At 39.4% G+C, this 25,279-nt stretch overlaps 2 protein-coding genes across 3 annotated transcripts; one reads left to right on the top strand and one right to left on the bottom strand.

Annotated features, from left to right (window-relative positions):
- Window positions 1–26: 26 nt before the first annotated feature.
- mfn1a (mitofusin 1a) lies at window positions 27–11,871 on the bottom strand. The gene is given in 18 exon segments (XM_073853781.1): window positions 27–191; window positions 517–648; window positions 1,312–1,715; window positions 2,534–2,754; window positions 2,884–2,986; window positions 4,345–4,449; window positions 4,923–4,942; window positions 4,945–5,048; window positions 5,233–5,331; window positions 5,333–5,352; window positions 5,926–5,993; window positions 6,306–6,459; window positions 7,602–7,709; window positions 7,810–7,921; window positions 8,290–8,411; window positions 10,396–10,558; window positions 11,046–11,181; window positions 11,573–11,871. Coding segments are annotated over 18 exon segments (2,256 nt in total). The 5' UTR covers window positions 11,688–11,871; the 3' UTR covers window positions 27–121.
- Window positions 2,651–23,785, top strand: LOC129442550 (erythroferrone). 2 transcript variants are annotated; one of them, XM_055202715.2, is made up of 10 exons: window positions 2,651–2,677; window positions 7,812–7,923; window positions 13,330–14,893; window positions 15,095–15,211; window positions 18,116–18,230; window positions 19,276–19,403; window positions 19,959–20,070; window positions 22,856–22,946; window positions 23,062–23,140; window positions 23,320–23,785. In XM_055202715.2, the coding sequence occupies exons 3-10, from the start codon at window positions 14,756–14,758 to the stop codon at window positions 23,416–23,418; spliced, it is 879 nt and encodes a 292-aa protein (XP_055058690.2). In that variant the 5' UTR covers window positions 2,651–2,677; window positions 7,812–7,923; window positions 13,330–14,755; the 3' UTR covers window positions 23,419–23,785. The 2 variants fall into 2 exon arrangements, with proteins under 2 accessions (XP_055058690.2, XP_073709879.1); XM_073853778.1 differs by lacking the exons at window positions 2,651–2,677; window positions 7,812–7,923 and having other exon boundaries at window positions 13,319–14,167; window positions 14,501–14,893.
- The last annotated feature ends 1,494 nt before the right edge of the window (window positions 23,786–25,279 follow it).

The following is a 25,279-nucleotide window of genomic DNA, read 5'->3' as shown; positions in this document are numbered from 1 at the left end:
CTAGCCTCGACTTTGCAATGCTGTTAAAAAAAGGCTGTTGTTACATCTCTCAACACTAGAGGACAATCTATATCCAGCTCACCAGTGTGCTCCCAACAAACAGTCTCACGTTGATGTGTTGTTAATGTTGAATCTGTAGATACTCAGCCGAGAAAAGCTCCAGTTGTGCTTCCAGATCAGTGGCTTTATGCCTGTGAAAAACAAGATTAATGTAATGCATTTAAATACAAAAGCTTAAGCTCTAACCAAGCACACCTGAGCAAGCTAATCAAGGTCTAGTCACCTGTAACTACAGGTAGCCAAGGTTTTATAAGGGTTTGAGCCAAAATCTGCAGTACATCAGCACTCCAGGACCGACACCGCCCACCCCTGGTACATACAGATGCCCCACTTTTCCTTTACCTTTCTTAGAAACCAGTCTTAACAAAGGATTTGCTTTCAATTACAAGTAATTACCTCTAGTGTGTGCTGTCATTTATTAGTATTTCTCTTTCACGCATATCGTGACTATCATACCTGAGCATTTTGGAGTGTCTCTGGACCCTCTCCAGACGTTGGATCCTGGCAGTGCTGCGAATCTCCGATTCAAGCTCCATCTCGCTCTTGTCAACCTGTTGGCACATGCGGGCGAAGACGGCCACCATCTCCCTGCAAGAATGCACAAACGCATATCCTTCACACATCGCCCTCATGCTCAGAGCATGTAAACCAATATTTCGAGTGTCTAAATATGTTCATCAGCTCTATGTTTGCTTGGAGATGACTCAAGTTCACTGTTGTCTTTAGGCTACTCCTCATTTGTCAACAGCTTGTGGGTAAAGTATTCACTTTAGTCTATAGTGGATCTGTAGTGTGATTATTAAATGTTTCACATTATTAACTGCCTTATACTTTACCATAACATGCTTTGACCTTTAGATATCCGAGTGCAGAAACTTAATTATGAGTAGATGTCTGTAATTAGGTTAATTTAATTCAGAACACTTATTCACATCTAAACCTGCTCAATTAAACTCAAACTCTTTTTATTTATAGAAACTGTTAAATATATACACTCTTAAAAAGAAAGGGCTTAAAAGGTAGCCATAGAAGAACCATTTTTGGTTCCTAAACCATTCATCATCCTAAAGGAACCGTTTTGTTCTTACCTTTTTATAGTCTAAAGAACCTTTATACGTAACCTTTTGTAAAATGTTTTTCAAATGTTAATGGTTCTTTATGGAAGCATACAGCCCAAAATGGTTCTTCTGTGGCACCTTTATTTTTTAGAAGTGTACCTGCACTGACATTTTTTTTACTTTTCACACTCACTGTTGGACCTGCTGTCCACAGTTGCTACTGATGATATGAATGATAGTTTGTAGTCTTTGAGTGGTATAGTCCACAAACTGATGCTTGAGAGCTCTCTCTTTCGAGCTGTTGGTCCAGGTCAGTCTTTCATACAGGTAGAGCAAACTGTAGAGACTCACAGAAAGAACAACAAACCTCCACCCTGCAGAACGCCACACTTGTGCAAAAACCAAATGTAGGTATACACGTTTTGGGAACTTAACACATTTAGTAAAAAGCGATATTAATCAAAATTTTCTTACCACTCCAGCAATGAACAACATGCTCACTGATGCTCTTAAAGTGTGAGAGCGCAGCCCTGTTGCCATGGAGATGGCCAGCTCCTCATGGGCCTGGGTTCCCATGAGAGCAGAGGAAGAGGTGGCCTGTGCACAATCATGTCACTTTGTTTATGAGTCAAAATACTGCTGTTACCTCACAGCATTTGCCTTTATTAATATTGTAAACGTAAATTGCAAAATTATTATTTTTATTACACGGCGCTAAAATGCTTCATTCTGATTGGCCAGTCGCATCATAACAAACAATAGGCCTGTTCGACTCCATGCGGCGCCGCAAGAACCGACAGCCAGACGACGCCAAAGCACCGCGAGAGCGAGACGAAACCAGACTTCGTATGATTTCACTAATCGTTCTCGCGGTACTTTGACGTCATCCGGCTGTCGGTTCTTGCAGCGCCGCACGACGTCGAACAAGCCCAACCTCTGTTATTCCCGCCTGAAACGAATAACACACACGGTAACCTGGATGCTGCCAATCATTTTCACAGGTAAGTTACAGTTTAATATCACACAAACATTAAATATGTATTTTAATAACATATATGACATTAAATGATTAAACCAAATAGTGTGTTCGTGACATTTGAACGCCTTGTCTTAACGTTATCTTAAAACCGCAGGTAAACAGTTTTCCTCACGGAAGGTCTGAATGAGCAAATAATAAAAATGAGCAAATAAAATATTTCAGATTAATATTTAACGTTCCTTACCTGACTTATGAGGTAATTAGCAGTGTAATAAGCGCAAATAATGTACATGTAGGAGGTGTTTCGCGAAATATTTCTGCGATAACAAACTGCTGCCTATACATTATCCCTTACTTAACAGTAACACATTTAATTGGCTACAAGAGATTGATGAAAACAGCAATATTTTTACAATAAACAAGAGATTATATGTACTTTTGCGTGTTGGCCCATCAGGGTCAAAGCTTGTCTTGCTTTAGCAGGGCCCAGGAAACGGTTTACCAAAGATGTTATGCCGAGCGAGAACTGAAACTCGATGTCTTCCTCGAAATCTGCACATAGGCTGGCAAAATTCAGGCCGTAAGTCATATTTAACTTTCTGTTAGGCAGGTGTAGTTGACCTCGGGCAGCAGGGGGCAGCAGAGGACGTATTGTGTCTGTGCATGAGAGTTAAAATACGGCAGTCAATGCTTGCAACAGTTTATTATCAAATACCCTGGCCAGTAAAGTTTGCTTTTTTATCTCTTGCATGAGACGTGTGATTTTTGTGTGTAGTGTACATGTACCCATAATATCTCTCTGATATGTCTTCACACAGCCATTAATACAACTAGAACAACGGAGTTCCAAATTCTTTGCCATTCTCTCTTCTACATATGCCAGAAGTTTCTGCAAAATGGACACAAATTATTTCAGAAACATAACTGATACAATTGGGAATCACATCACCCTCACTGATATTTGCCAAGTAGGATATGTTCCTTATGTCTGGGTCTTTGTTAGTCATTGAACTACATTCCTATCAGCCTATCAGATTTTAGGATTAGGGCTGGAGCCGGCGTTGGGATGTGTCTTGAATAACATTCTTATCAACTATCATCAACAATCATTAGCCTCTAATTTTAGGGGTAGTTATTGGTTAAAGATGGGGCCAGGATTATGGTTGTTCGACAGGAATGTTGTTTGAGACCAGCCAGACATTGATAAGGGAACACTTTTTGCCAGTATTTTGGTCAGCATAAAGTTGTTTTGTGTCCGTGGTTTAAAATATTAATGTCACTACAATTCTTAAAGAAGGTTTTTAAACTAATCATAACATATAATAAATTATTAATTTAAAACGTGTGTTTGTAGGTTTCTTTGATATATGGTAGGCTGTACTAGAAAAAATATTTGGCAACACTTTACCCGAAGTGCTGTTCACAAGACCGACACCTCCATAATCATGACATGACACGTGTCACGAACACGAAGGATATCGTATGCACGTCCATGACAACTGTCATCAAATGTCATTTTCAATGCAAAGATGACACTGATTGAGATGTCTTTGCTATGACATCTTGACATAAACCAATACATCACAACTTCTCATAAATGTGTCATAAACATGACATAGCAGAATAATTATCAAATTTAAGAATTTACCTAGCTTTATAACATTACATTAAGTTGAGGCCACTAGTTGAGGTCAGGAAAAATATTCATGATGCTGTTATAAAACTATTTGACAGAGTATTAACACTTAATGACATTTTAATGACAAATTATATTTGTACCACTGTAGTTGAGGTCAAGAAAAATATTCATGACGCTGTTATAAAACTATTTGACAGAGAATTAACACTTAATGACATTTTAATGACAAATTATATTTGTACCACTGGTAAAAAGAAGTGGTCAGTTATGTTGTCTTGGTAATGTCAAGTTGTCGTGACAAGTTATGATGTATTGGTCTATGTCAAGATGTCACAACAAAGACACCCCAAACAATGTCATCCCCGCACCAAAAATGACACAATTCAACAAATGACACTTAATAACAGTTGTCATAAACGTGCATAAAATCTTCTTGTTCATGAACCGTGTCATGTCATGACCACGAAGGTGTCATGTCAGTCCCATAAACACCCCCTCAAATAAATTGTTATCAAATATTTTTGGATGTTTCTTACAATCTCATCTTTAAAAAAAAGTCATTTATTGTTATTATTTGATATTTGATAAGGGACATTTTCAAAACGTACAGTTTTGTACAGGGCTAAGGCAATAGGAGCAGGACTAAAATCAATGCAGAATTCATCTAACAAAGCAGACAGGCCACTAATCTCCTCTGCCAGTGCATTGGCCACCTATAAGGGCAACGTTAAAGGGACACTTTACCCATTTGCATTAAGCTTTGTATAGTTAGAACCCCAGTCATGTTTTTGAATGGTCGTGCATCATTTCTTCAGTTTCTGCTGAGACAGGAGAAATACAGATTTCAGTGTTGCACTTCCTTCTTTCAATGATGCAAAAATCAACATTTTGCATCATTGAAAGCAGGAAGTCCAATATCTTTTTTGAGGGGGTGAGACTACAAACACCCCTTTTCTTGGTCAAATGGCACCAAATTCGAAATGTATGTTACATTTCGACTACAAATATGACACACTTTCAATAAAGATTAATGTTTCTACGGGTGAAATGCTCCTTTAAGAATGTTACTTCATCGGCAGAGAGAGAGACTATATTAGATTTGTAAAAAATATATTATTTTATATTTAGTCAAAATGGATGGTTACCATAATAACCAGAAGTAAGGATTAATTTAAGGACAGTTTACCTTGACAGCCACTTCATCATTACGACATTTATCTTGTCTTTGACATCCTCATTTAGAAAATTCAGCTGATTTCGTACAAACTCCAACCGGTCGATGAAAGTCTCACGCTCTTCCAATGAGAAAACTCTACAGATGAAAAGCACAGCTTTTATATACAATAAATGTTTTCATATATAAAACCGTGGATTTCATGTAAAACACTTTTCTGAGGAACTTATGGTTTTGATCAACTTTTATCTGTGACGTTTTATCTTAAAAGTGTGACCAAATAATTCCTTTGGGATATTGAAAAATATATTCTGCAACTCACTTCTTCTCTGCTGAAGAAATATTTATGGCATCCATGATAGCCTTGACTGACTCAGTAATCTGCCAGGCTCTTATTGTGTGCTGCTCAAACTTGGTCTTGAGCAGCACACAATATAAATTCCTGTGAAATTCATGAAGCATGTTCTTCAGCCATTATTGTGCAGTTATTAGGGATCATGCTGTGATAAAAAGCTAAATTAATCAAAAGAAGATTCCAGTGGTAAGATTTTATCTACACTCGTCAACCTGAATGACATGTTTTGCTGCTCTCCGCTTTTACCTTAGTTGTTGAATGTTTTCTAGGTTGAACAGAGCGACCTATTATGCCATCATAGATTACTGTGAATTTTCATCCCAGGATTCAAAGAATGTGAGGTACGCTCACCTACTCACAACCACTAACTTGGCTCAGAAAGGTGCCACTATGGCAACGTCTGTCTGGAATCTATGAAGAGGGCAAAGCATGTCGCATATCTAGGATCCAGACGCAGATGGCCTGGATTGACACAGTGCAGCATTGCTTAAGGGGACAGTCATCACGTCACGTTTCTGGTTAATGCTATTATAAACTCATTTCTAAACAGCACATAGGACTGAGAATCTGGTGCCTTTCCAAACTCTTCATTATTTTTGACCTCATTGTCAGGCAATGAAAATCTCAGAGCTTGTGAACGCAGTCTAAGTGTATCCTCACCTCAAATGTTCTCTCAAAACTCTGGAACTCTCTCAGTCGCTCCTGGAAACCTTCAGCCAAGGCGCCGCCTGTGAATATTAAAAGCACACGAGCCATTTTGCCCCCATGATACCAGCCAACAGCTTATAAAATATAGCAAAGAGGCATGTGCAATTGAGCATTATTTTTGTGTATTTTTCCACGCTTTATGGTAACATGTTAAGCATCATCGTATCGACTCAACGGGCAACTTTGATTTATTAACATCTGCCTCAGAGAGTTTTATGGCTGTTTCAGACTCATTTTTAACTTGGCTAGGCCTAGTTTTTCCTGGTCTCCCTCCAGAACAGTGTCAAAAACAGAAGGCTCGGCGCTGTGGGACACAAAGCAGTGGAGTCTACCAGTCTCTGGCATCCCCTGGGCACGGTGGATCCTGGCACTCAGGGCCTCCTTGGCAGAGACAAAGAAGACACGGTCAGGTGTTTCATTAAGGTCTACGACCTTCAACTCCTCCACCAAGAAACTGATGCACCGATCCATGTGCTGCTTTTGTACCTGAAAGACAATAAAGGAAAAACAAACAAACCAAAATGTTATAACTTATTCTGTACAATGAGACAGACAGAATAACTCATATCATAAACACAACATGATCCCACGGAAAGTCGTGTTATAGTCATGCAAAATTTGACCAATTTATTCATGTCCATGGCACGAAATTCTGCTTTTTTTTTCGCGCCTTGAGCACAAATGTCTTTTTCGTGACACTCGCATAAATTTCTATAAATAGTTTCTTTTCCCCCATTTTTAAATCATTTGGCTTGGGGTTGGGGTTAGATTTGGAGTTTGGGTTAGGATGTACTTTTATGTATTTGTTGTTATATGTTTTTTTCCCCGCTTTTAAAACTATTCTCACCTGGAGTTGGGGTTAGTACAGGATAATGAACAACAGATTGTATGTTCAATTATGAGACATTTGGAAGATGTTTAAAGCAACTTACAGTGTATAAGAGTTATATATTATGTTTTATACTACGGGCCTGTTTAATGCTTTATTCTGATTGGCTGAGAAATTTTCCATGGGTGTTGACTATTTTATTTTTCTGTAAACTCAGCTTTGCGTCGTGCCGGACATTTATATTCTTATTTAAATATGCATTAAATCTCTTAAACGTGGGGTGCATAATCTCTGAAAGCCAATGTTGACATTTGAAAGCACCTAAACAAACACGCCCCTACCCCAATAGAATCTTGACCTTCTTTTGATAGACCCACCCCACACATACGCAACCCAGGCAACGATGTCGGTTAGTAGACATGCCCCTTGCTGCTGATTGGCTACAAGTGTGTTTTGGTACTCGGCGTGTGTGTACCAAAGTGTTTTTCAAAAATCATGCACCCCACCTTTAAGCATTATAGAATTGAAACTCAATTGATAGAATGATGCATTAGCAGTCCAAAAGTTTGTAGGATTTTAAGGGTACACACATACTGATAAAAATGTATTATAAGTCGCTTTGGAAAAATGTGTTTTTTAAGTGCGTAAATGTAAGTTTAAGCAAATTTGAATCCTTGAATCTATAAATATGAAATGAGGAAAAATGTAAATCATATAAAAAACTCACTTCGTGGAGTGGTTACCACCACTGACTAATAAATACAGCTTATGAGACGTCATAAAATGTCATTAAACTTACATCTTCCAGATTCTCTGGCTCCAAGACAAATGCGTTCCAGCGATTGTTTAGGATAAAAATATTGGGCTTTGAAATGCGCTCACTCACTTTGTGGAAAAAGTGCTTTTCCTTTGAAGGGAAACACACACATGAACTAGAGCCTCATATATCATAAAAAAATGAGAAACTGCAAATGAAATAAAAGTTTTGTTTTGTTTTGTCCGCTCACAGTGTTCATGATGGTTGATTCAGAGTTGGCCACAAGAACAAAGACATCAGCATCTAAACAGAACTTGTCAATCCAGCTGTCCAGCTCTGATGTGACATCAATGCCCGGGCTGAGGTAAGAGGAGTATGGGTCATTCATTGCTGTTTCAATAAACTACTATTCAAATGTATCAATAATCTGAGATCAGGCGATTGTCGGGTGTCTCTCAGTAAACAGCAAATAGAAGTTAAAGATTGAGTTTAATAACATCAAGAATGCTTCTACCACTTATGAAACATTTAGGGCGATAATGCCAAAATCCATTAGTGCTTTCACTTGGCCCCCTTTAAAACACGTCAAACCTTGTAAAGCTCTAGTCCACATATCTGCCAAGGATGTACTGAGTATGCCAGTGATTGTCTGTTGCTTGTGTGCCAATTCACCCTGTAGAACCTTAATCCAAACCTGACAACCCGAGCTCAGCGTCTAATAATGCTCTTGTCCATCAGGACCAAATCATCTCTCAACAGGGCACACTTAGTTTTGGGCCAAAATACTCTGACTAGACAGCCTGAGTCAAGATTCCTGTCCATGTGAAGAGCGTGGGCCAGCTGATTGACTGTCTGTAAAGAAATAATAAACTTTGAACTTCAACAAGATAGAGGATGGCACAAAGTATTCAAATAATTCCACACCATTGGAAGACATTTACACATATGTTACAGAATATGTACACAATGCCTAACTCTGCATTATGCAAGGGATAATGTAAAGCCAGCCACGTTTATCTCTGTAAAAATCCAGACCGACACGAATCGATCTTGTGTTACCCTGAAGGGATTAATTGTGATAACATTGGTTGGCTGTATGTTATCCCGCTTATTGCACTGCTACTTGCCACAAGAGTAAATATTATGTACACCAAATTGTGATTTATATATGTTTATGAACTTATCCCTTATAAGCAATGCAAACCTTCGCTGAGGAAAAACTTTTCTTACCGGAAGCCAAGACGTGTTTAAACAAGGCAAGCATGCTTTAGGCTTACTCATTTGTAAATTAAATCTCATATATGTTATTTGAAAGTATTAAAATTGATTTGGAAGTATTAAACTGCACCTGTCAGGATTACTTGCAGTACCCGGATTTCATATGGCGTCGCAAGAACCGACAGGTGAATGACATTACAGAAATCATACATAGGAGCCTGCTTTCGCATCGTTCTCGCGGTACTGTGATGTCATTTGCCTGTCAATTCTTTTGGCACCGTATGAAGTCGATCAAATATCGTATGATATTTTCACGTTTTATTCTACAACATAAAACACACCAGTATTAACCCCACTCATGATTTTTAAAGCTTTAATGTGTCTTTATAAGGGTGGTTGCTACACCCTTTAAGATCTCTAAAACAATGCAAAATGGGCATAATTTCCAACAAATAATTTCCATTCATTCTCAAGTATTATCAGGGAACATGTTTTTGAACGTGTTTAATAAAGTTTGTAAGTGCTTTCTGAAGCTTGGTGGTGATGACGTTGAGAGACATAAACCATAATCCAAGTCATCCCTGCGGCACTTATCTTGGAATGTCACCACTGAACAGAATCAGCATTCCAAAGCACCGTGTAAAAGATAACGCTGGTTATTAATAATATTAGATATATTATGAATAATGCTCTCAATTAAACACCAGTATAGCCTATAAACAGGGGTTAAATTGGGATTTGTTATGTGGGAGGGGGGTTGACAGCAAAGCCTCTGGTGTGTTTCAGGGACATGATGGACCTCTGATAGGATTTGATAAGTTTCAGCTTTGAAGCTGTGCCAGAGGTTGACACAAAATATTTTAAAAAGATAGTCTGAATTTGCAGTAACTAATGCAAATTAATGAGTCTGACACCCTTTTTGCACAATTGATCAAACTTTCAGAAAAGGAAGTTATAAGAATCATATAACCTTCTTGACTAATAGGCATAACACTCAAGAAGACTCAAGAAACAAAAAAGTTGTTCTTGTTAGTTACGATTCCCTATGCTGATCTTCAGTAACTAGTAAATACAATTACTATAGTCAGATTACTGATTTAACCCCTGACTATAGTTAGGATGAAATTTGTTTTTGCTGGTAACACATTTTATTAAGCTATATATATATATATATAATTAGTTATATTCAGTGTTATTCACTTAGCATATTGTAAGGATATGAGTGGCATGGCTAAATACATACTTTAATCCTACTTTAAATTCTATTCTTCGATCCAGTTTTCCTGACCTGGGCACCCTTTATTCTTATCTCTCTCTATTTCTCATCTCTACAATGTCTAATGACCCTACGCGAGTCTGCGTTCTCAAGGTTCTGAGTGAGATGCGTTGTGTTCGACATAAGTGCATGGTGACAAAAAAGATTGACGCATCGTGCAAATGAGCGGTAAAAACCCGGCCGCGCATTCCGTGTTTGTCACGCATTCCGTGTTGAAACCTACAATCCATAGCAATGAGTAAAAACACGGTATTGGCTTCGCATCAGTGCACAAGCGAGACCCCGCCCCAATTTAAACCTTGCCTAGGTCTAGGAGGGTACTACTAAAGGTTTTCATCATACTTCGATGCTTTTTCTGTCTTCAGAGTCGTCAGTTGTAAGGTAGGCATGATCTCCATCTGTGCCCTCCACACTCAGGAAACAGTTGGTGGTGTGGCCCATTCCACTGGGCAGAACTCGCTCCCAGAGCATGGCATTTATTACTGTACTCTTTCCATTACTGGTCCTGAACAACAACATACAGGATCCAGAAACGTGTTATTAAGTTTCACTTAAGGGTAGCTCAGACAGAAAGTACAGTTTAGGTGCTAGAACACTATGAGCCGTTCCTGTATGACGACAACACAGCTTTTGCCTTGTTTGTTATGTGCCGTTTATCGGATTTTGGGTACAAACCGGTATAGCTGAATGGCCAGAGGGCAGGATAAAGCTGATTTAATGCAAATAAAATTGATGGAAGTATAATACATGCCAAGAGCATTAAGTCAAAATCAACCATTTTTTAGGTGGCGTTCAGCAGCTTTTTCATCTGAGCTCCTTACTATACAATATGCATATGAAGTATGTTATATTCTGCATATTGAACAATAGTGTATACACTGTTTAATCTGGCTGAACTAAAAACATTAATGATCCATCTTATTCTATTGGCCTGTTGTCTTCATTTGGTTTACATACCAGTAAGCTTAGATCAGTCATCACTGTGGTTTTACCTGCCAAAGAAAGCCACCTTCATATGTCTGCGGGCTAACACATCTTTAATGACGGTAAGTTTCCTGGAGCAGGCCTGGATCTGCAGGCACTGCTCCTCTTTAGCTACATGCTCGAGATCCTCGCTCCTCCACATCTCTGGGTACCACATATACACATAGCTGACGTTAAATACCACCACAAAGTTATTCTCCAAAGACTTAATGAAATAATAGCAACCTTTAAAACAATTTACTGTTGCATGGTACAACAAAACATTTCTCTGTTAGCTTATTCATCCAGTCTCATAGCAAAACTGTCTGAACCAATTACACAAGTTTGGGGTGCGACTGTTTGTTTGTGTGATCAATGGCAGGCAGACTATTCTGAAATCAATAAAGTTGTTTGAAATCCCGATTGGTGAAGCTATAGGGCAAAAATTGCACACTTAAAAATAATACCATGACACAAAAATAGTATATTGAATGTCTTACTTTTGGTAATACCATGGTACCTCTTTGTAATTCAAATAGAATAAGATCCATCTTACCTTCAACAAAATCTGATCCCTTTCTAACAAACTCCAGCAGCTGATCAAACACAGCACTGATTGTCCTTTTTGCCACCACAAAGTGTTGGAGTGGTGAAATATTGTCTTGCTCCATGCTGGGAAACTTAAAGCACAGTAAATTTATGACTAAGCCTAAGTACTCACAGAATTAAATCAGCAAAAGATCAGTGGTGCCATCAAAGATCTTCAATATGAGAACATTAATCATTTTCCAAAACATCTGTTCTGAGCCTGTTGTTGTATTTAAAAGTCTTGTAATCATTAGGGAGGTCTGTCCATGTACAGTATATTGAGACTGAGCACATTTGCAAATACTGAGCAAGTCTGTGCAGAACAGCACTAGTTATCTCAAATCCTCTTAACCAAGACTTAATTAAGCACACTGCCTACTATCACCTTTATCTAACCACAAACTGTTATTTACCACATCAGTAGACAGCTTCAGGATTGGCAGTCAGAAGTGAATTTGTTAATTACATCTGGGTGTATAATTCTACTTTCTTAAGTGAATGCAAGCAGTGGGTTTGCAGACTTGGGTACATTGAAAATGTATGGTTTGGATTTGAGCTTTAATTAAATGAAATACAACATTATTGACAGTGGCGGCCAGTGACATCTTTTTTCGAGGGCGCCCGATGCGAACTTCATCACAACATGTATGTATTAGCCCGCCATGTGTGTGGTTTGTAGTTTCACAATATGTGTACGGCGCGTCGAGTTATCCTATGTGCATCACGTGTTTTGTCAAAATAAGTGCCTGCTGCAGACACGTCTAAAGGGTTAATGATAAAAGAGACGCTCACGTTTGCCAGATACTCGCATAATCTCATGCGTAATCAGAGTTTACTGTTAAGGGAGTGTCTTGCGTGTATTTTGTGAACGTGAGTGTCTCTTATCATAAAAGGTTTTGACGCGTTTGCAGCAGCCACTTATTTTGACAAAACACGTGATGCACATGGTTCACATGACGCAACAAACACATATTTTGAAAACTCAAGCATCACTTATGACACTCAGAACACTTATTTTGAATTTGCCCCCCTCGGATGAGCAGTCACGAGCCGCCACTGATTATTGATCTGCTGTAATGTCAATGAAGAGGTACTAGGGTGGCCATTCGTGCCAGTTCCGCCGGAGACGTCCCGAACATGTTTTCGGGTGCGTTCTCCGGAAGTCGTGTTGCTCGATCACATACTTCATCTAGGTTCTCACATTTCAGTTAAAATTAAGATTGATTTCTTTTAAGACATACAGTCATTTTAGTTTCATTCTTACCTTGAAATGTAACTGTTGCTTTTCTGAAATTGAACCCGAAGTATTAAACCTTGATGACGTATGCGGTCGCCCAACGCGACTTCCGGAGAACGCATCCGAAAACATGTTCGGGATGTGTCCGGCGGAACTGGCACGAATGGCCTAAGAGGTACTTCACTGATGGATACTGTGAGTTCATTTCTGGAAGACAAACAGTTGGGAAACACTGATTCAGTCTATTGTACTCTAATCTGTTTATTCAAGCTGACACTAATATTGTTTTCCCATAGCATTTGTGGCTTGTCTGGCAACCGTTTCTCATTTTTATTATTTTGATTGTTTTAGAAAAATATTGCCAAGATATTGCGCCAATGTTCTTTTATATGAAGTTTGTAAACATCTACACTCACAACATTTTGTCCAAGCTTCAGTAGCACAATAGAGGTGAAGTGTAAAGACGAACACAAATGCAATTCTGTCAGCCAGGAAAAACCAAGAGCCAAAGACTGATAAAGAGAGAGGTGTGGTGGTTTACTACATGGAAGTGTGCAACTTTCCTCTCAACTGTCATCATTTTCATCAGTACAATTCAGCCTATCTGAAAGGCACATTTCTGCCCCACCCAAATGCTGCTTACTGCTATATATTGGATATAGTCTGAAGCTACAAGCACTGGAACAGATCAAGTTTTAGGGCTGGAATTGAGCTTGGGTTTTAAGGAATGAAACCAAATGTAAAATGGTTTTAAAAATAACCTTGTTCGACATTTAGTCCTTAAATATGTTCGAACTCACCTGGAAGGAACATCTATGAGCACGATAAACCCCTGCAATTACACTAAATCCACAAGTAAGCCTATAAATAGGCACTAGGACCCTGGAGCTGATGATGACGGCAAGAGTATGGGTTGGCAGAAACAGATAAATGAGCCCAACACAAGACAAATGAGAAAATGGGACTACATGAGAGGGAGAGGGAAAAAGAGGGTCTGATAAAAGAGAGAATGCTGAAGAGAGACACACAGTGACAGGTCAAGATTGAGCGAAAGATATCAAGAGGAGTGGACAAACTAAAGGGGGAGGAGGAGTCTGGTCTGGGAAGAAGCTAAAAGGAGTGCTGTGAGAGAAGAAGCCTTCAAAACAGTGAGACCCACTGAAACTGAAGGTGGGACACAGGGGTGTGGATAAGGAATAAACTACGGCCTGGCAAGAACTCAACTGGCAAAATGAATTATCATCACTGAAGGAATTACAGAAAACATAAACAGAGCGAACTGTGCGAAGGCACCAGGGGGATCAGAAAACAATTCAATGTAACAAGGTGAGATACCACCCACAGAGAGAGATTGTGTATACCACACACAGGGTTTATCACAGCCAAACGCGTCACGACTTACAATAAATAAACATATTTAAAACCACACACAGAGTATTAATGGAATACACACATTTACACATTGTGTGACTGCAACACATCAGACTAGACATCCACAACTCAAGCTTAGAGAGTTTAGACTATAGTCAGGAGGCATTAAGAGTATTGGATGACACAAGAGCTGACTGAACGGCAAGGCCTAGCGGACAACCCTCACTGATGATGACTGATGTGAACTGATTTAAACCAAATACGGATTCTCTTTCCCCCTTCCAAAAGAACCAAAACCTTGGAAATCACTGAGGAACGTTTTCAAACTATAGACTCATCATCTGCAAGTCAGAAGCCTAGGAAGTATTGTCAGCAGGTCTGCCTAAGTTCCTCACCTGTACTTCTGACCTCCACCCTTGGATCTTCTTCATCCTGTAAACCCAGAGGACGTTCGGTCACATTTTTCTAGTGGGATGGAAGCTGTGCATTGAGCTACCGAGCAGTGGTCAAGCGCGTTGGACATTCAGATACTGACACTGCAGCATGAAGCTCAGACATGGGGCAAATGGGGCACTTATGGCCTTGCTGCTGAGCTTACTGCTGACAACCTGCATCACACAGGACAGCGATGAGAATCTGGAGCTGCCGGAGGAGAATAATACAGTCAGTACAGAGAGCCCTGTAAGTACACACACCTGCTGTTCACCTGTCAGGGCCTTAAGGGAGTAACTGTGGGACACCTTGTAAATTATTTGCGATAATTCTTCAAATCTACCATTAGACATTTATCTGCATATATATTTGCTGTTGTGATAGCTTAATGACCAAGTTTTAAGAATGTGCTGTTATGTCAAACCCTGAAATGCTGAGTAACTTTTTCAGGAGACTGTTTCCTCTGATGTAACCTACGTGAGCCCTAAAAAGAGTTGGGAAGTCTTTAGGGACAACTCCAACAAGGGTGGAAATAAGAAACCAAGAGTAAATAGAAGACTCTCCAAGGTAATCTAATACCACTGCTGAACATCAAAGATTGATACATAGAATGAGTACATTGAATTTTTATTGAAGGTTTATTACTCTTTCCCCGCTATTGATGTGTTATCCCGTCAACTAAGTGAAAACGCTTACCTGCCAATGACGAGTTTTTATGGCAATCCATATTTCTGCTATTATCCACTAGGTGGTGCTCTTACCCAACTTATAAAACACTAACTTTTGTATAAATCATAAAAAAGCTGACGCTGGTTGGTTTTTCAAAAATGCTGGCGGAGAGTTACATTTTTATAATGTATGTTAGCATTAAATGTCCAGTGTGGGTTTTTAGCGGCATCCAGTGGTCAGATTGCGAATTACAACTAACAGCTCAGACTAGAGGTCTTCTCGGGTCCAAAGAAATGTACCCAACCCGAAATGACCCGAATCACTTTATACCCGAACCCGACGTGCATAAATATTATTTTAAAAAGAAAGACCCGACCCGAGACAAACTCGAGAAATTTAGACCCGAGTCCAACCCGAACTAGTGACAATATTTTTTTAACCCGTCTGGAACCGAATGTAAACGGCACTGACGTGTGTGCATTCTGCAGACCCACGCGCAGCAGTCAGACAGAAAGAAACTCGGGTGGCCTTGAAACCAATTTGGCGAGCTGCTCCATTCGTTTTACTTTGTTATCTGGCGACGACACCACCGTAACCGCTAAAATGTACATTTATAATTGACTGACATGTTTGTCTCAACGAAAAAGAACCTTCCGACAAACACACAATGTCGCAAGCGCTCTTGGCAAACAGATGAGAGGTTTGAAAAGGACATTGATGCGCACTGGCGAGGGAGTTCGGGTCTTCTTGGGTCCGTTCAGAAAAAACACATTCATTTTAAATTACCCGAGACCCGATGCCGCTATTATTGTACCCGACCCGTGTCCGAGGCAAATGTGAAACTTTTAGACCCGAACCCGATCGGGTCTCGGGTCGGACCTCGGGTTTTTGGATCTAGGTGGACCCGTGAAGACCTCTAGCTCAGACCTCAGCTCACCCCTCATTTCGAAAAACGTATAGTGAAGCTACAGTAGCTGCCACAGGACAAACATTCCGTCGTCTGACACAACGTAGGGGTGAAACGCACTCTATAGAGCAGTTTGTGCGTTTAAGGCTACTGTAGAAACATGACGCAGACTTTCATGTCAGAGACCCACTGTGTATGCAGATAAAACTGCTCATTCTAAGGCAATGAAAACAATACAGTTCATTATTTAAGGTCTATAAACACCACTGATAATATAGTTTTGTATATTATATTGCATTTCTGTTAAAGATGCAATTTGTATAATCCGCACCACTAGAGGGCGCACAATCAAAACAATAACAGTGACGTAGATTAATGAAGCTCTGCAGCGGCGTGGAATTATGTGATTAGTTGTCTTTAACTCAACCGCTGATGGCCATCAATCAGATGGGAACGAGAAATCATGTTAACACATGAGGTAAAGTAATCAAGTTTGGTAAATGTTGTGTTTGATGACATTGTTTTATTTCATTATGTAATGTTCAAAACGCAATTGTTAGTCATAAATGTTACAGTATTAGTCCAATACGATGGTGTGTTAACACAGCACAGAATTAACTGTTCAGATCGGGTGTGCCTCATAAGTCTTGAAAAGTGAAGCCGCTGGCTCTTTGATCGCCCCCTGGTGGCTCGCTGCAGTACAGGTCATAAACCCTGCCCTCTCCATTCAAACAAATGAGACTCTGTACTAAATAAAAAAATTATTTAAACTTCCAATAAAAGTTTCAGAAAGATAGTTTTGGTCCTTTAAGGTAGTTGTCATCATGCTAATATATGTTCAAGTGTTCATTTTTATGATAAGTTTCATTTAAGCTAGTAATTTGATTCTATAGAAACAGGGCGTGTCGTTATGATTGGCGTGGTCAAATTGGTTGCGCGAGCGTTTGGGCAGAAGTTTGATACCGCAGCTCCGCCTCTGGCTCCACGGACGATCCCTTCTGTGCATCCAAACTGACGTTTTTAGGTAACATGACGGCGACAATTTTTCGGACATTTTTGGCTTCAATTCATTACAATGGAGTGAGGCGACTTCACTTCTTCCATCTTTTTTACAGTCGATGGTTCAGATTAACAAAATTACCATAAACAAGCGAGTAGCCCAACAGACGCTATTACTTCCGCATTTGTCCACGACACTGTTGTTATGTGGTTCCTATGTCAGTAAAAGCGGAACAAAGGGTAACGTGGATATTAACGTCATTGACAGGCGACTGCACAGACCCGTGTCACTTTTTAAGATGGCAATTTTCTCATAATTTACAAGTATTTTAAAACATTAGATATTTTGTTAGAAATCAGCTGGACAAAATATATAACACTGCACTAGTGCAATTTGGATATTTTAATGCAAATATCTTACAAATCGCACCTTTAAGAGAGCCTTCTAAAATTCCCACATTGCACCTTTAATATTTACCACAGAACACACAGAGAAACCCAATGAGGCCTAAACACAACATATCAACTCCTAGCAGAAATAATCACTCCTTCGCCTTACTCTTTGCTTATTAATGTTACTTAATTAATACTACACCACAACCTGGTGTAGCAGCAATAATTTATTGTATAGAATCTAGGATGAATTATTGGAGTACGATAAAGGGATGGGATGTTAGGCAGGTTGGTCAGGGGTCCAATGTAGGAGTCCTGATTAAATGTAGGACCCCCACAATGCAACCTGGAAGGAAGGAGAGTAGGGGGTTTGATCTGGATGTAAGGATGGGGGTTAAGAAGGGTGAAAGGGGTGGAAGGGTGGGGGCTGAAAGTGATGAAAGAGTGGGGGGCTTAGTTAACAAGTTAACTCCATGTCACTTGAAAACTTTTTATACTTCCAGCATGGCCTACCGGGTCCACCAGGCCCTCCGGGCCCCCAGGGGCCTCCAGGTCCTCCTGGCCCCCTACTGCCTCATCATGCAGAACTGATACAGGACTTCCAGGTCAGATTGAAAGGTATGAGGAGATTTTGTCAGTTCACACTCATTTCCAATCAAACCCGACAGAAAAATGCAAAACCACACGTCATGATACACTGCCTGTATGAATCTCAAGTATTTAACATTTATATATTGTAATAGTCCATTAACCCATTTACAGTATAGTCTTAATGGCAATGCCAAGACAGCTGTCACAATACCATTAGACACACCTGAGGCAATTTCTAGGTTGCCCTTTGACTTACATCATGCCTGATCAAAATATTCAGAATACAAGTGATAAGGCAACAATATTGCAGATTCACAAATAGTTCGATTAGTTTAATAGTATAGTATTATATAATAGCATTAACTCCAAATGTTTAAAGAATACTTAAATGTATGTATCTTACTGGTCTGACCACTGTGTGGTTCTGCGGTTGTATGTTTTTATTTTGGCTAGTTCAATTTCAGGGATTGGTGTTGTCATGCTCATTTGTTGGGGAGGCAGCTATTCTGGTTGTGGGCCGGGCTGATCTCTTAATAGGTGTAATTTTCCAGGACGTGGATTTGACTTGGCCTAGCCAAAGAATTCCATGGATTCCAGATTTTGTATGCGTGTGTATGTGTGTGTGGAATGAGTGTTGGAGCGTTGCCAGGAAAGCAGACACAGGTCTGTTTGTGCTCTGGTGCCGTGAGCTGCAGGCTGTTCTGACAGCAATATAAAACATAAAGGCTCTTATTCACGGAAAAGCGCAGTGGCGCCGTTCGCTCATACGCTCTAGCGTTCTCATTGCCTCACGCTTCCATCCACTTCGTCTGCTCATACACATTCACACACTCCAAATATTTACATCTCCTATTCACTGTGAGATTGTTTAATGACTTTATATGCAGCCAAGTGTCAGTCAAAGACAATCCCAAACATTTTCCACTGGCTGTGTTTCAGTGTTTTAGAGTCTGAACGGCGGCGATCTGCCCTGTCACATTTCAGGCAACGAAGTCACATGTATCTGGGTTGATAGATAGAAGAATTGAAGAATTAAACATTTACAATTAACCCATATCTTCTTTCTACTCAGAGATGGTAGGAACTCATTGTCTGCTATGTGATCAACCACCTCGCGTGGCCACGGCCTTCCGTTGCCGACTGCAGCACAACGTGATCATACCCCGTCGTAGCCTTCAGGAGCTCCAGCCCTTCAGCACTGTAAGTGGAGAAATAACAATCCCATCCAAACTACACTCTTAAAACAAACGGTGCTAAATAGCACTGAAAGTGGTTCTTGGCTCGTAGTCATGGGGGAGCCATTTTTGGTGCTATATGGCACCTTTGAAGCACCTATGAAGAACCAAACGGGGTCATATAGCACCACATATGGTTCTACATAGCACAATTTGGTGCTACACAGGTACTTCATCGGTGCTTAATGGCACTTAAAATGGTTCCTCTTTTTAATGGAGCCACTTTGAATGCTATTTAGCACTGTTTTTTTCTGTAGCTCAATCATTGACACACAGCCTTAGCTTTGCAAAAGTCATGGGTTTAAATACCAAGGAACAGATGCTGATAGATGAATGTATAGCTTGTGATGCACCGTAAGTTCCTTTTTATAAAAGTGTGTGACAAATGCATGAGTTTAATCTAGATTCATAAAGTATATTGGTTTAATAGTGAGGTTAGCTTTGGCTGATGGTGAAACAGACTTCCGAGCAGCTGGCATGAGATTGGCATATTGAATAATTCAATGTGTGTTTTCCACAGCCTTCAAACACGGAGCAATTCCATCAGAGAGGACAGGCTTTTAACACCAGCAGTGGCCGATATACAGCTCCAGTATCTGGCTTCTACCAACTCACTGCTAGTCTCCTACTGGGTATGTGGTTCAGAAATGATTAGATACAGGGCTGTAAAGCTTTGAGAGGGATGCATTCTTCACATCCAACATTCAGATCTGTTCAGACTGTAAAGACTCATTTTCATATTGTGATCAGGAGCATCAAAGTTTAATTTCAATCATTCATTTCACTTTAATCTCAAACTTTGACATGGCCTTGCTCAATAGTCAATATAAGCTCTTTCTCGACATTGACGAGTTATCTTGTCAATTAAGAGAAAACATTTGCATGAAAAAACTGTTCCTGATGAGTTTTTATGGTAATATGTAATACCGCGATTATCCACTAGATGGCACTTACTCAATTTATAAAAAACTGAAGCCAAAAATTATTTATAAATTTTACACTCCGTGTATGTTTTGATAATCGGTCTAAATGATTTCTAACAAAATTCCTTCACAAAATTGCAATTATTTTAGCTTTTTGCTTAAAAAATTTTAGTTTTGAAGAAAAATACCCATATTTAAGAATTTACAAATGGAGAAAAAAATATAGGATAAATGTTTTTCTTCCCGTTTTATTTGTTTGTTTGTTTATTGTTTGTTTGAAAGCAGAGGGTCTGTTCTTTCATTTGATGTATTTTTATGTTTGTATATTTTCAGAAGAAAATTCCTGGAAGGCATTTTGTGAAACTTTTGTGAAAATCACAAAAAATGCTGGCGGGCAACTTTTTAAAAAAAGGCTGGCTGGCGTTAAAGGGGAAATTTCACAATTAATCTTTGGTGTCCCCAGAGTGCTTATGTGCAGTTTTAGCTCAAAATACCCCACAGATAATTAATTATAGCATGTTAAATGTGCCGCTTTGTAGGTGTGAGAAGCCTTAAAATGCAAATTAGCTGATAAAATGCAAACACTGATCACTATGATGATTTTTTGAAATTGTGACATAAATTCTCTCTCTCTCTCTCTCTCTCTCTGCACTAAATGGCAGTGCTGTGGTTGGATATTAACTCTTTCCCTGCCAGCATTTTCAGAAAAGTTGCCAGGAAGCGCAAGCATTTTTATTTTTTTATGCCTTCCAGAAAATGTTCTTCTTTAAATATATGAACATTTAATATATCAAATGAAAGAACAGACCCTCTGCTTAAAAAAAAAAATTTGATCCTACGTTCATTTGTTCTCTTTTTTATCACCTCTCAAATATTGGTAGGTTTCTTCAAAAATACAAAATTTTGAGCAAAAAGCATGAGATAATTGTGTTTTTGTGTAGAGATCAGATTGAGAGCGATTATCGAAACATACACAGAGTTCTTACTGTTTGAACTAAGGGGTTGCTTCCAGGTTTAAAAGTTGGGTAAGAGCTCCACCTGGTGGATAATAATGAAAAATATGGATTGTCGTAAAACTTCGTCATTGGCAGGGAAGCATTTTACTTTAATTGACGAGTTAACTCTTTCTCCGACATTGATGAGTTAATGCATATAATTGACCTATAGAACTATGGTTTGTAACAACCCAAAATAGGTTAAAGCTCACATAACACACGCTGTTTCTGCATTTCTGATGTTAATCTGGAGTATCTATAGAGTAGTATGACATCCTTTATATCTCCGAAGAGTCTTTAGTTTAATCAGATTTATAAAAGAAAGATTAGCTTTCTGATAATATACGAAAAAATGAGGAAGGAGGAGTTACTACCGCGGGAGGAGCGAGTACGAGTCATGCAACACTTTATACAACACTTATGATTCACTACATGTTCATGTCATTTATATAATATGCACGTGTCGATTTCCAACATAAGACAGAAGTCTTACTTACCGCATGCAACTCATGACCCGGTTGGGACTTTTCAATGAAATCCAGCGTATCAAACACACACGCAAAACTCCGCTGCTACCCCGGATAATAAACTATATCCATTGTTTCGATAAGGCTGACTTTCTTCTCCTTACATCCAAAAACACACTTCTTCTTTCGTGCCATTGTTGAGTTTTGAAATGAAACAAAGCTGTGTCGCGTGAAGTGATGTTTGTAAGTTTTACCGTCTCCCGCTGATTGAGAGGTGGGCGGGGTTTTCCGGGGGAAGTGCCCATATAAAGAAGTGATACGTATAGAAACCCATGAAACGTCAGCTGGACCCTTTCGGAAACTTGTACGAACGCTGGCGAAGTGAATTCGGCACAGAAACTGCTTTTTTGACACTTTGCCTACGTTTAGCATGAGGAAACAACTCTATAACTGTGTTAATAAGTCAGAATGCATGAAATACCATTGAACCCCCCCCTTTAAGGTAAACCCAGGTTTGTTTTTCTAACCATAAGTTAAAACAACCCAGCATGTTTATAGTGTAATTTCTTTATGATAAAGATTCACTATAAACTCTGTTTTGATTCTTTCAGAGGAACATGTTAAATTGATACATTTGATGGGAAAATAAAGGAAAATTGCCTTACTGGCACTACTGCAGATTAGAGCACTTCCTAAAACAATATCTGTAGGCTCTAACGTCAACCAAAGTGATACAATTAATTTGCACTGACAGGAAATTCAGCTGATCTGTTAGACCACCGTTTGAAACATGAGAGAAACACAAGCTTTATTGCATCATGCTGCAAGCTGAAGCACATGCAATGCCCTATTCCTGATTGCATCATGTCGTTTTCTCAGAGAGTGTTTGTCAAAATTGACTTATCCAGCAGTCTGCCATTCAGATAAAGCTCGGCAGAACTGGGGTGGGGTCCTTGTGCTAAATTCTGTCACTGCCTGTCACTAAATCCTTGTAACTTTGCATTGTGTATCTGCGTTTGTGTGTTTCCTCAGACTCAAACGAGTCTCCGAAGAGACCTCAGGCCAGGCAGAGGGACAGCGTCAAAGCCTCCATATGCATAGAGTCTCTTTGCCAGAGTAATGTGTGGGTATTAACGATCCATCCAAATAAAGTCTTAACTGTCTGTTATGATAAAACCACACAGTGAAGTCAAGTAGACAAGTCCAAAATTGTGATTAATGTGTTTATAATGACACAGGTCTTTGGAGACAGTGACTGGTGTGAGCGCTACAGGAGGACTATTCAGCATTCTGCTCACAGGAACGCTTTACCTACAGGTACACAAACACATAACAAACATTAATGCCAATCACACTGACAGGAGTTGGGATAAACTTTATAATGGGGACCCTAGGGGCCTTTTCTGTGGGAATGTGATTGCTCAACTTGCCTAATCCACATACTGTGCAAAGATGTTAAAACCTTCACAAACAGATATGTTTTTTGTTTTGTCCAGGCTGGAGAGTATGTGTCTATCCTCATCGACAATGGTACAGGCTCAGCCCTCACAATTCTCAAAGACAGTTTGTTTTCTGGCATCCTTATTGGAGTATGAAGCGACGCAGCAACAAACAAATACCAGCGTCACTGCGCCCCCCCAAAATACACGTCTTTGTTTATGAAAAGCATTCAGGACACAGCAGAATCATTGCATCGGGACGCTTTTAAAGCATCTGAATGAGACTCTAAGCCGCTTCAGTAATTATCCTTAATGCTGTTGCTGGGGCAGCAGGATAGCACTGCTGTTTATTTCCAAAATAATGGCAACAACTAAATGCTGTGCATAGAGGTGTATGTAATTTTTCATGTGGTATGTTTATATATTCCATTCTAGCAGGGTTGAAGTTTATTTATTTGCTTTTTGTAATGATTGCTGATATTTCTCGTACGTTTGTAATAAAACACTTCTATCGCTGCTGAAACATGCTCTGGGGAATAAATGTACAATGATTTATATAAACCCAAGAGTTGTTAACACCTACGGACAGTGTTTCAACATGCATTCAACGCTTCAGCCTACAGCTCCTGCTCATTTTTGGTACGTTGTTTTTTTTAATGCACGTATAGGTGGAATGCAATTAAAAGTATAGGGACATTTGCTGTACATCTACCATTTTGCAGGGTGGACCTGCGCGAAAAGATTTGCAAGAATAAACAGCATCAGCATATGTTCTGTTTTCACAGCAGGGATCGAGCCAAATTTGAAAGTGCACTAGTTTAGGGCGATATAATGCAGCTACAGTCCTTCATTACACAATTAATAACAGTAAAATGTTAATGTTGGCTAGTGGTGCTGGCGAATTTTAATGTGCACAGATGAAGACACAGAGTCTGTGAAATTATGATGAATTTAGACGATACGTTCGAGTGGATTGGGATGAGGTCATCACGCTGGAAGAGTGGCGCCTGGTGTTTGGCACTGTGCCTCCCCAGCCTTCTTTCTTTCTTTCTTTCACACACACACACACACACACACAATCTAAATCAATGCTCTGCTATACCTTCCAGGGAACATCGAACATAGCATTTGTGGTTGTTCTGCATTACCTTACAAGGATGGTTTAAATAATGTGCAGAAAGATAAATGAGTGCATGGTAATGACATGGTTATTGGACTTACTGAAAGCTGTCTCTCATTAAACACACAAACACGATGCACACGTACACTTCAGACGTACTTTACCAGCTTGTTTCATTAACTGCGCTAGATGGCACGCCTCTGGCCAAAAATAAATTCTATTTATTTTTCAGGATAAATAAGTGCTTTTCCATCCAAAACATTTCGGCTCTCTTAACTGTCTCTGAGCTTTCAGCACATTCCCTCGCCCCATCGAGAGAAGCATGTCTAAAACCTTTCTCCGCTCACTCAGCACCAACAAAACATTGCCAAAAGCACTAAACACACATTACTAAAGAGCGATCGGGAGAAATCAAACTGTATTAGAGAGGTGAGGAGAGATAATCCCAGATTTTATTTACTTAGTGAAATGCTCACCTTGTGTCAATGAGCCAAAACTAATAGAGATCTTGTCACGCTTTTTATTTTAAAAATCAAGCAAATAATCAAACAAAAAAGTAAGTGAACAGATAAATCAATTGTCAACAAATTACATTTTTTAGGGTGCTTATACTCAGGAATGAGACACTGTCAGAAAAAAGGTACCTTTTCTGTCACTGAGGTGGTACCCTAAAGCAGTGGTTTTCAAACTGGGGGGCGCAAGATGGTGCCAGGGGGGCCCCAGTTTTATGACATTTTATGAAATACATTAATTTATCATGAATTCTGTGTAATTAAACCTAAAAAAAAATTAAGTTTACTAACCAAAAGCACTACTTTTTTGTATGATTTAATTTTTTTTTTTAATTAAAATGTTGAGTTTTAGAACAGTTTTTTGTCACAACTTTTCTTTGGGGGG

This window comes from Misgurnus anguillicaudatus, chromosome 2 (genome assembly GCF_027580225.2).
Source record: "Misgurnus anguillicaudatus chromosome 2, ASM2758022v2, whole genome shotgun sequence".
NCBI lineage: Eukaryota > Metazoa > Chordata > Actinopteri > Cypriniformes > Cobitidae > Misgurnus > Misgurnus anguillicaudatus.
The sequence above is the reverse complement of the archived record's forward strand: the minus strand, read 5'-3'. Positions and strand labels throughout refer to the sequence as shown.

Bases quoted from the DNA above. Each gene is read 5' to 3' on its own strand.
- LOC129442550 (XM_055202715.2), top strand. From the start codon at position 14,756: ATGAAGCTCAGACATGGGGCAAATGGGGCACTTATGGCCTTGCTGCTG. The intron at 18,231-19,275 runs GTATGAGGAGAT...CTTTCTACTCAG, and splicing joins CTTCCAGGTCAGATTGAAAG to AGATGGTAGGAACTCATTGT. The intron at 23,141-23,319 runs GTACACAAACAC...TGTTTTGTCCAG, and splicing joins CAGGAACGCTTTACCTACAG to GCTGGAGAGTATGTGTCTAT.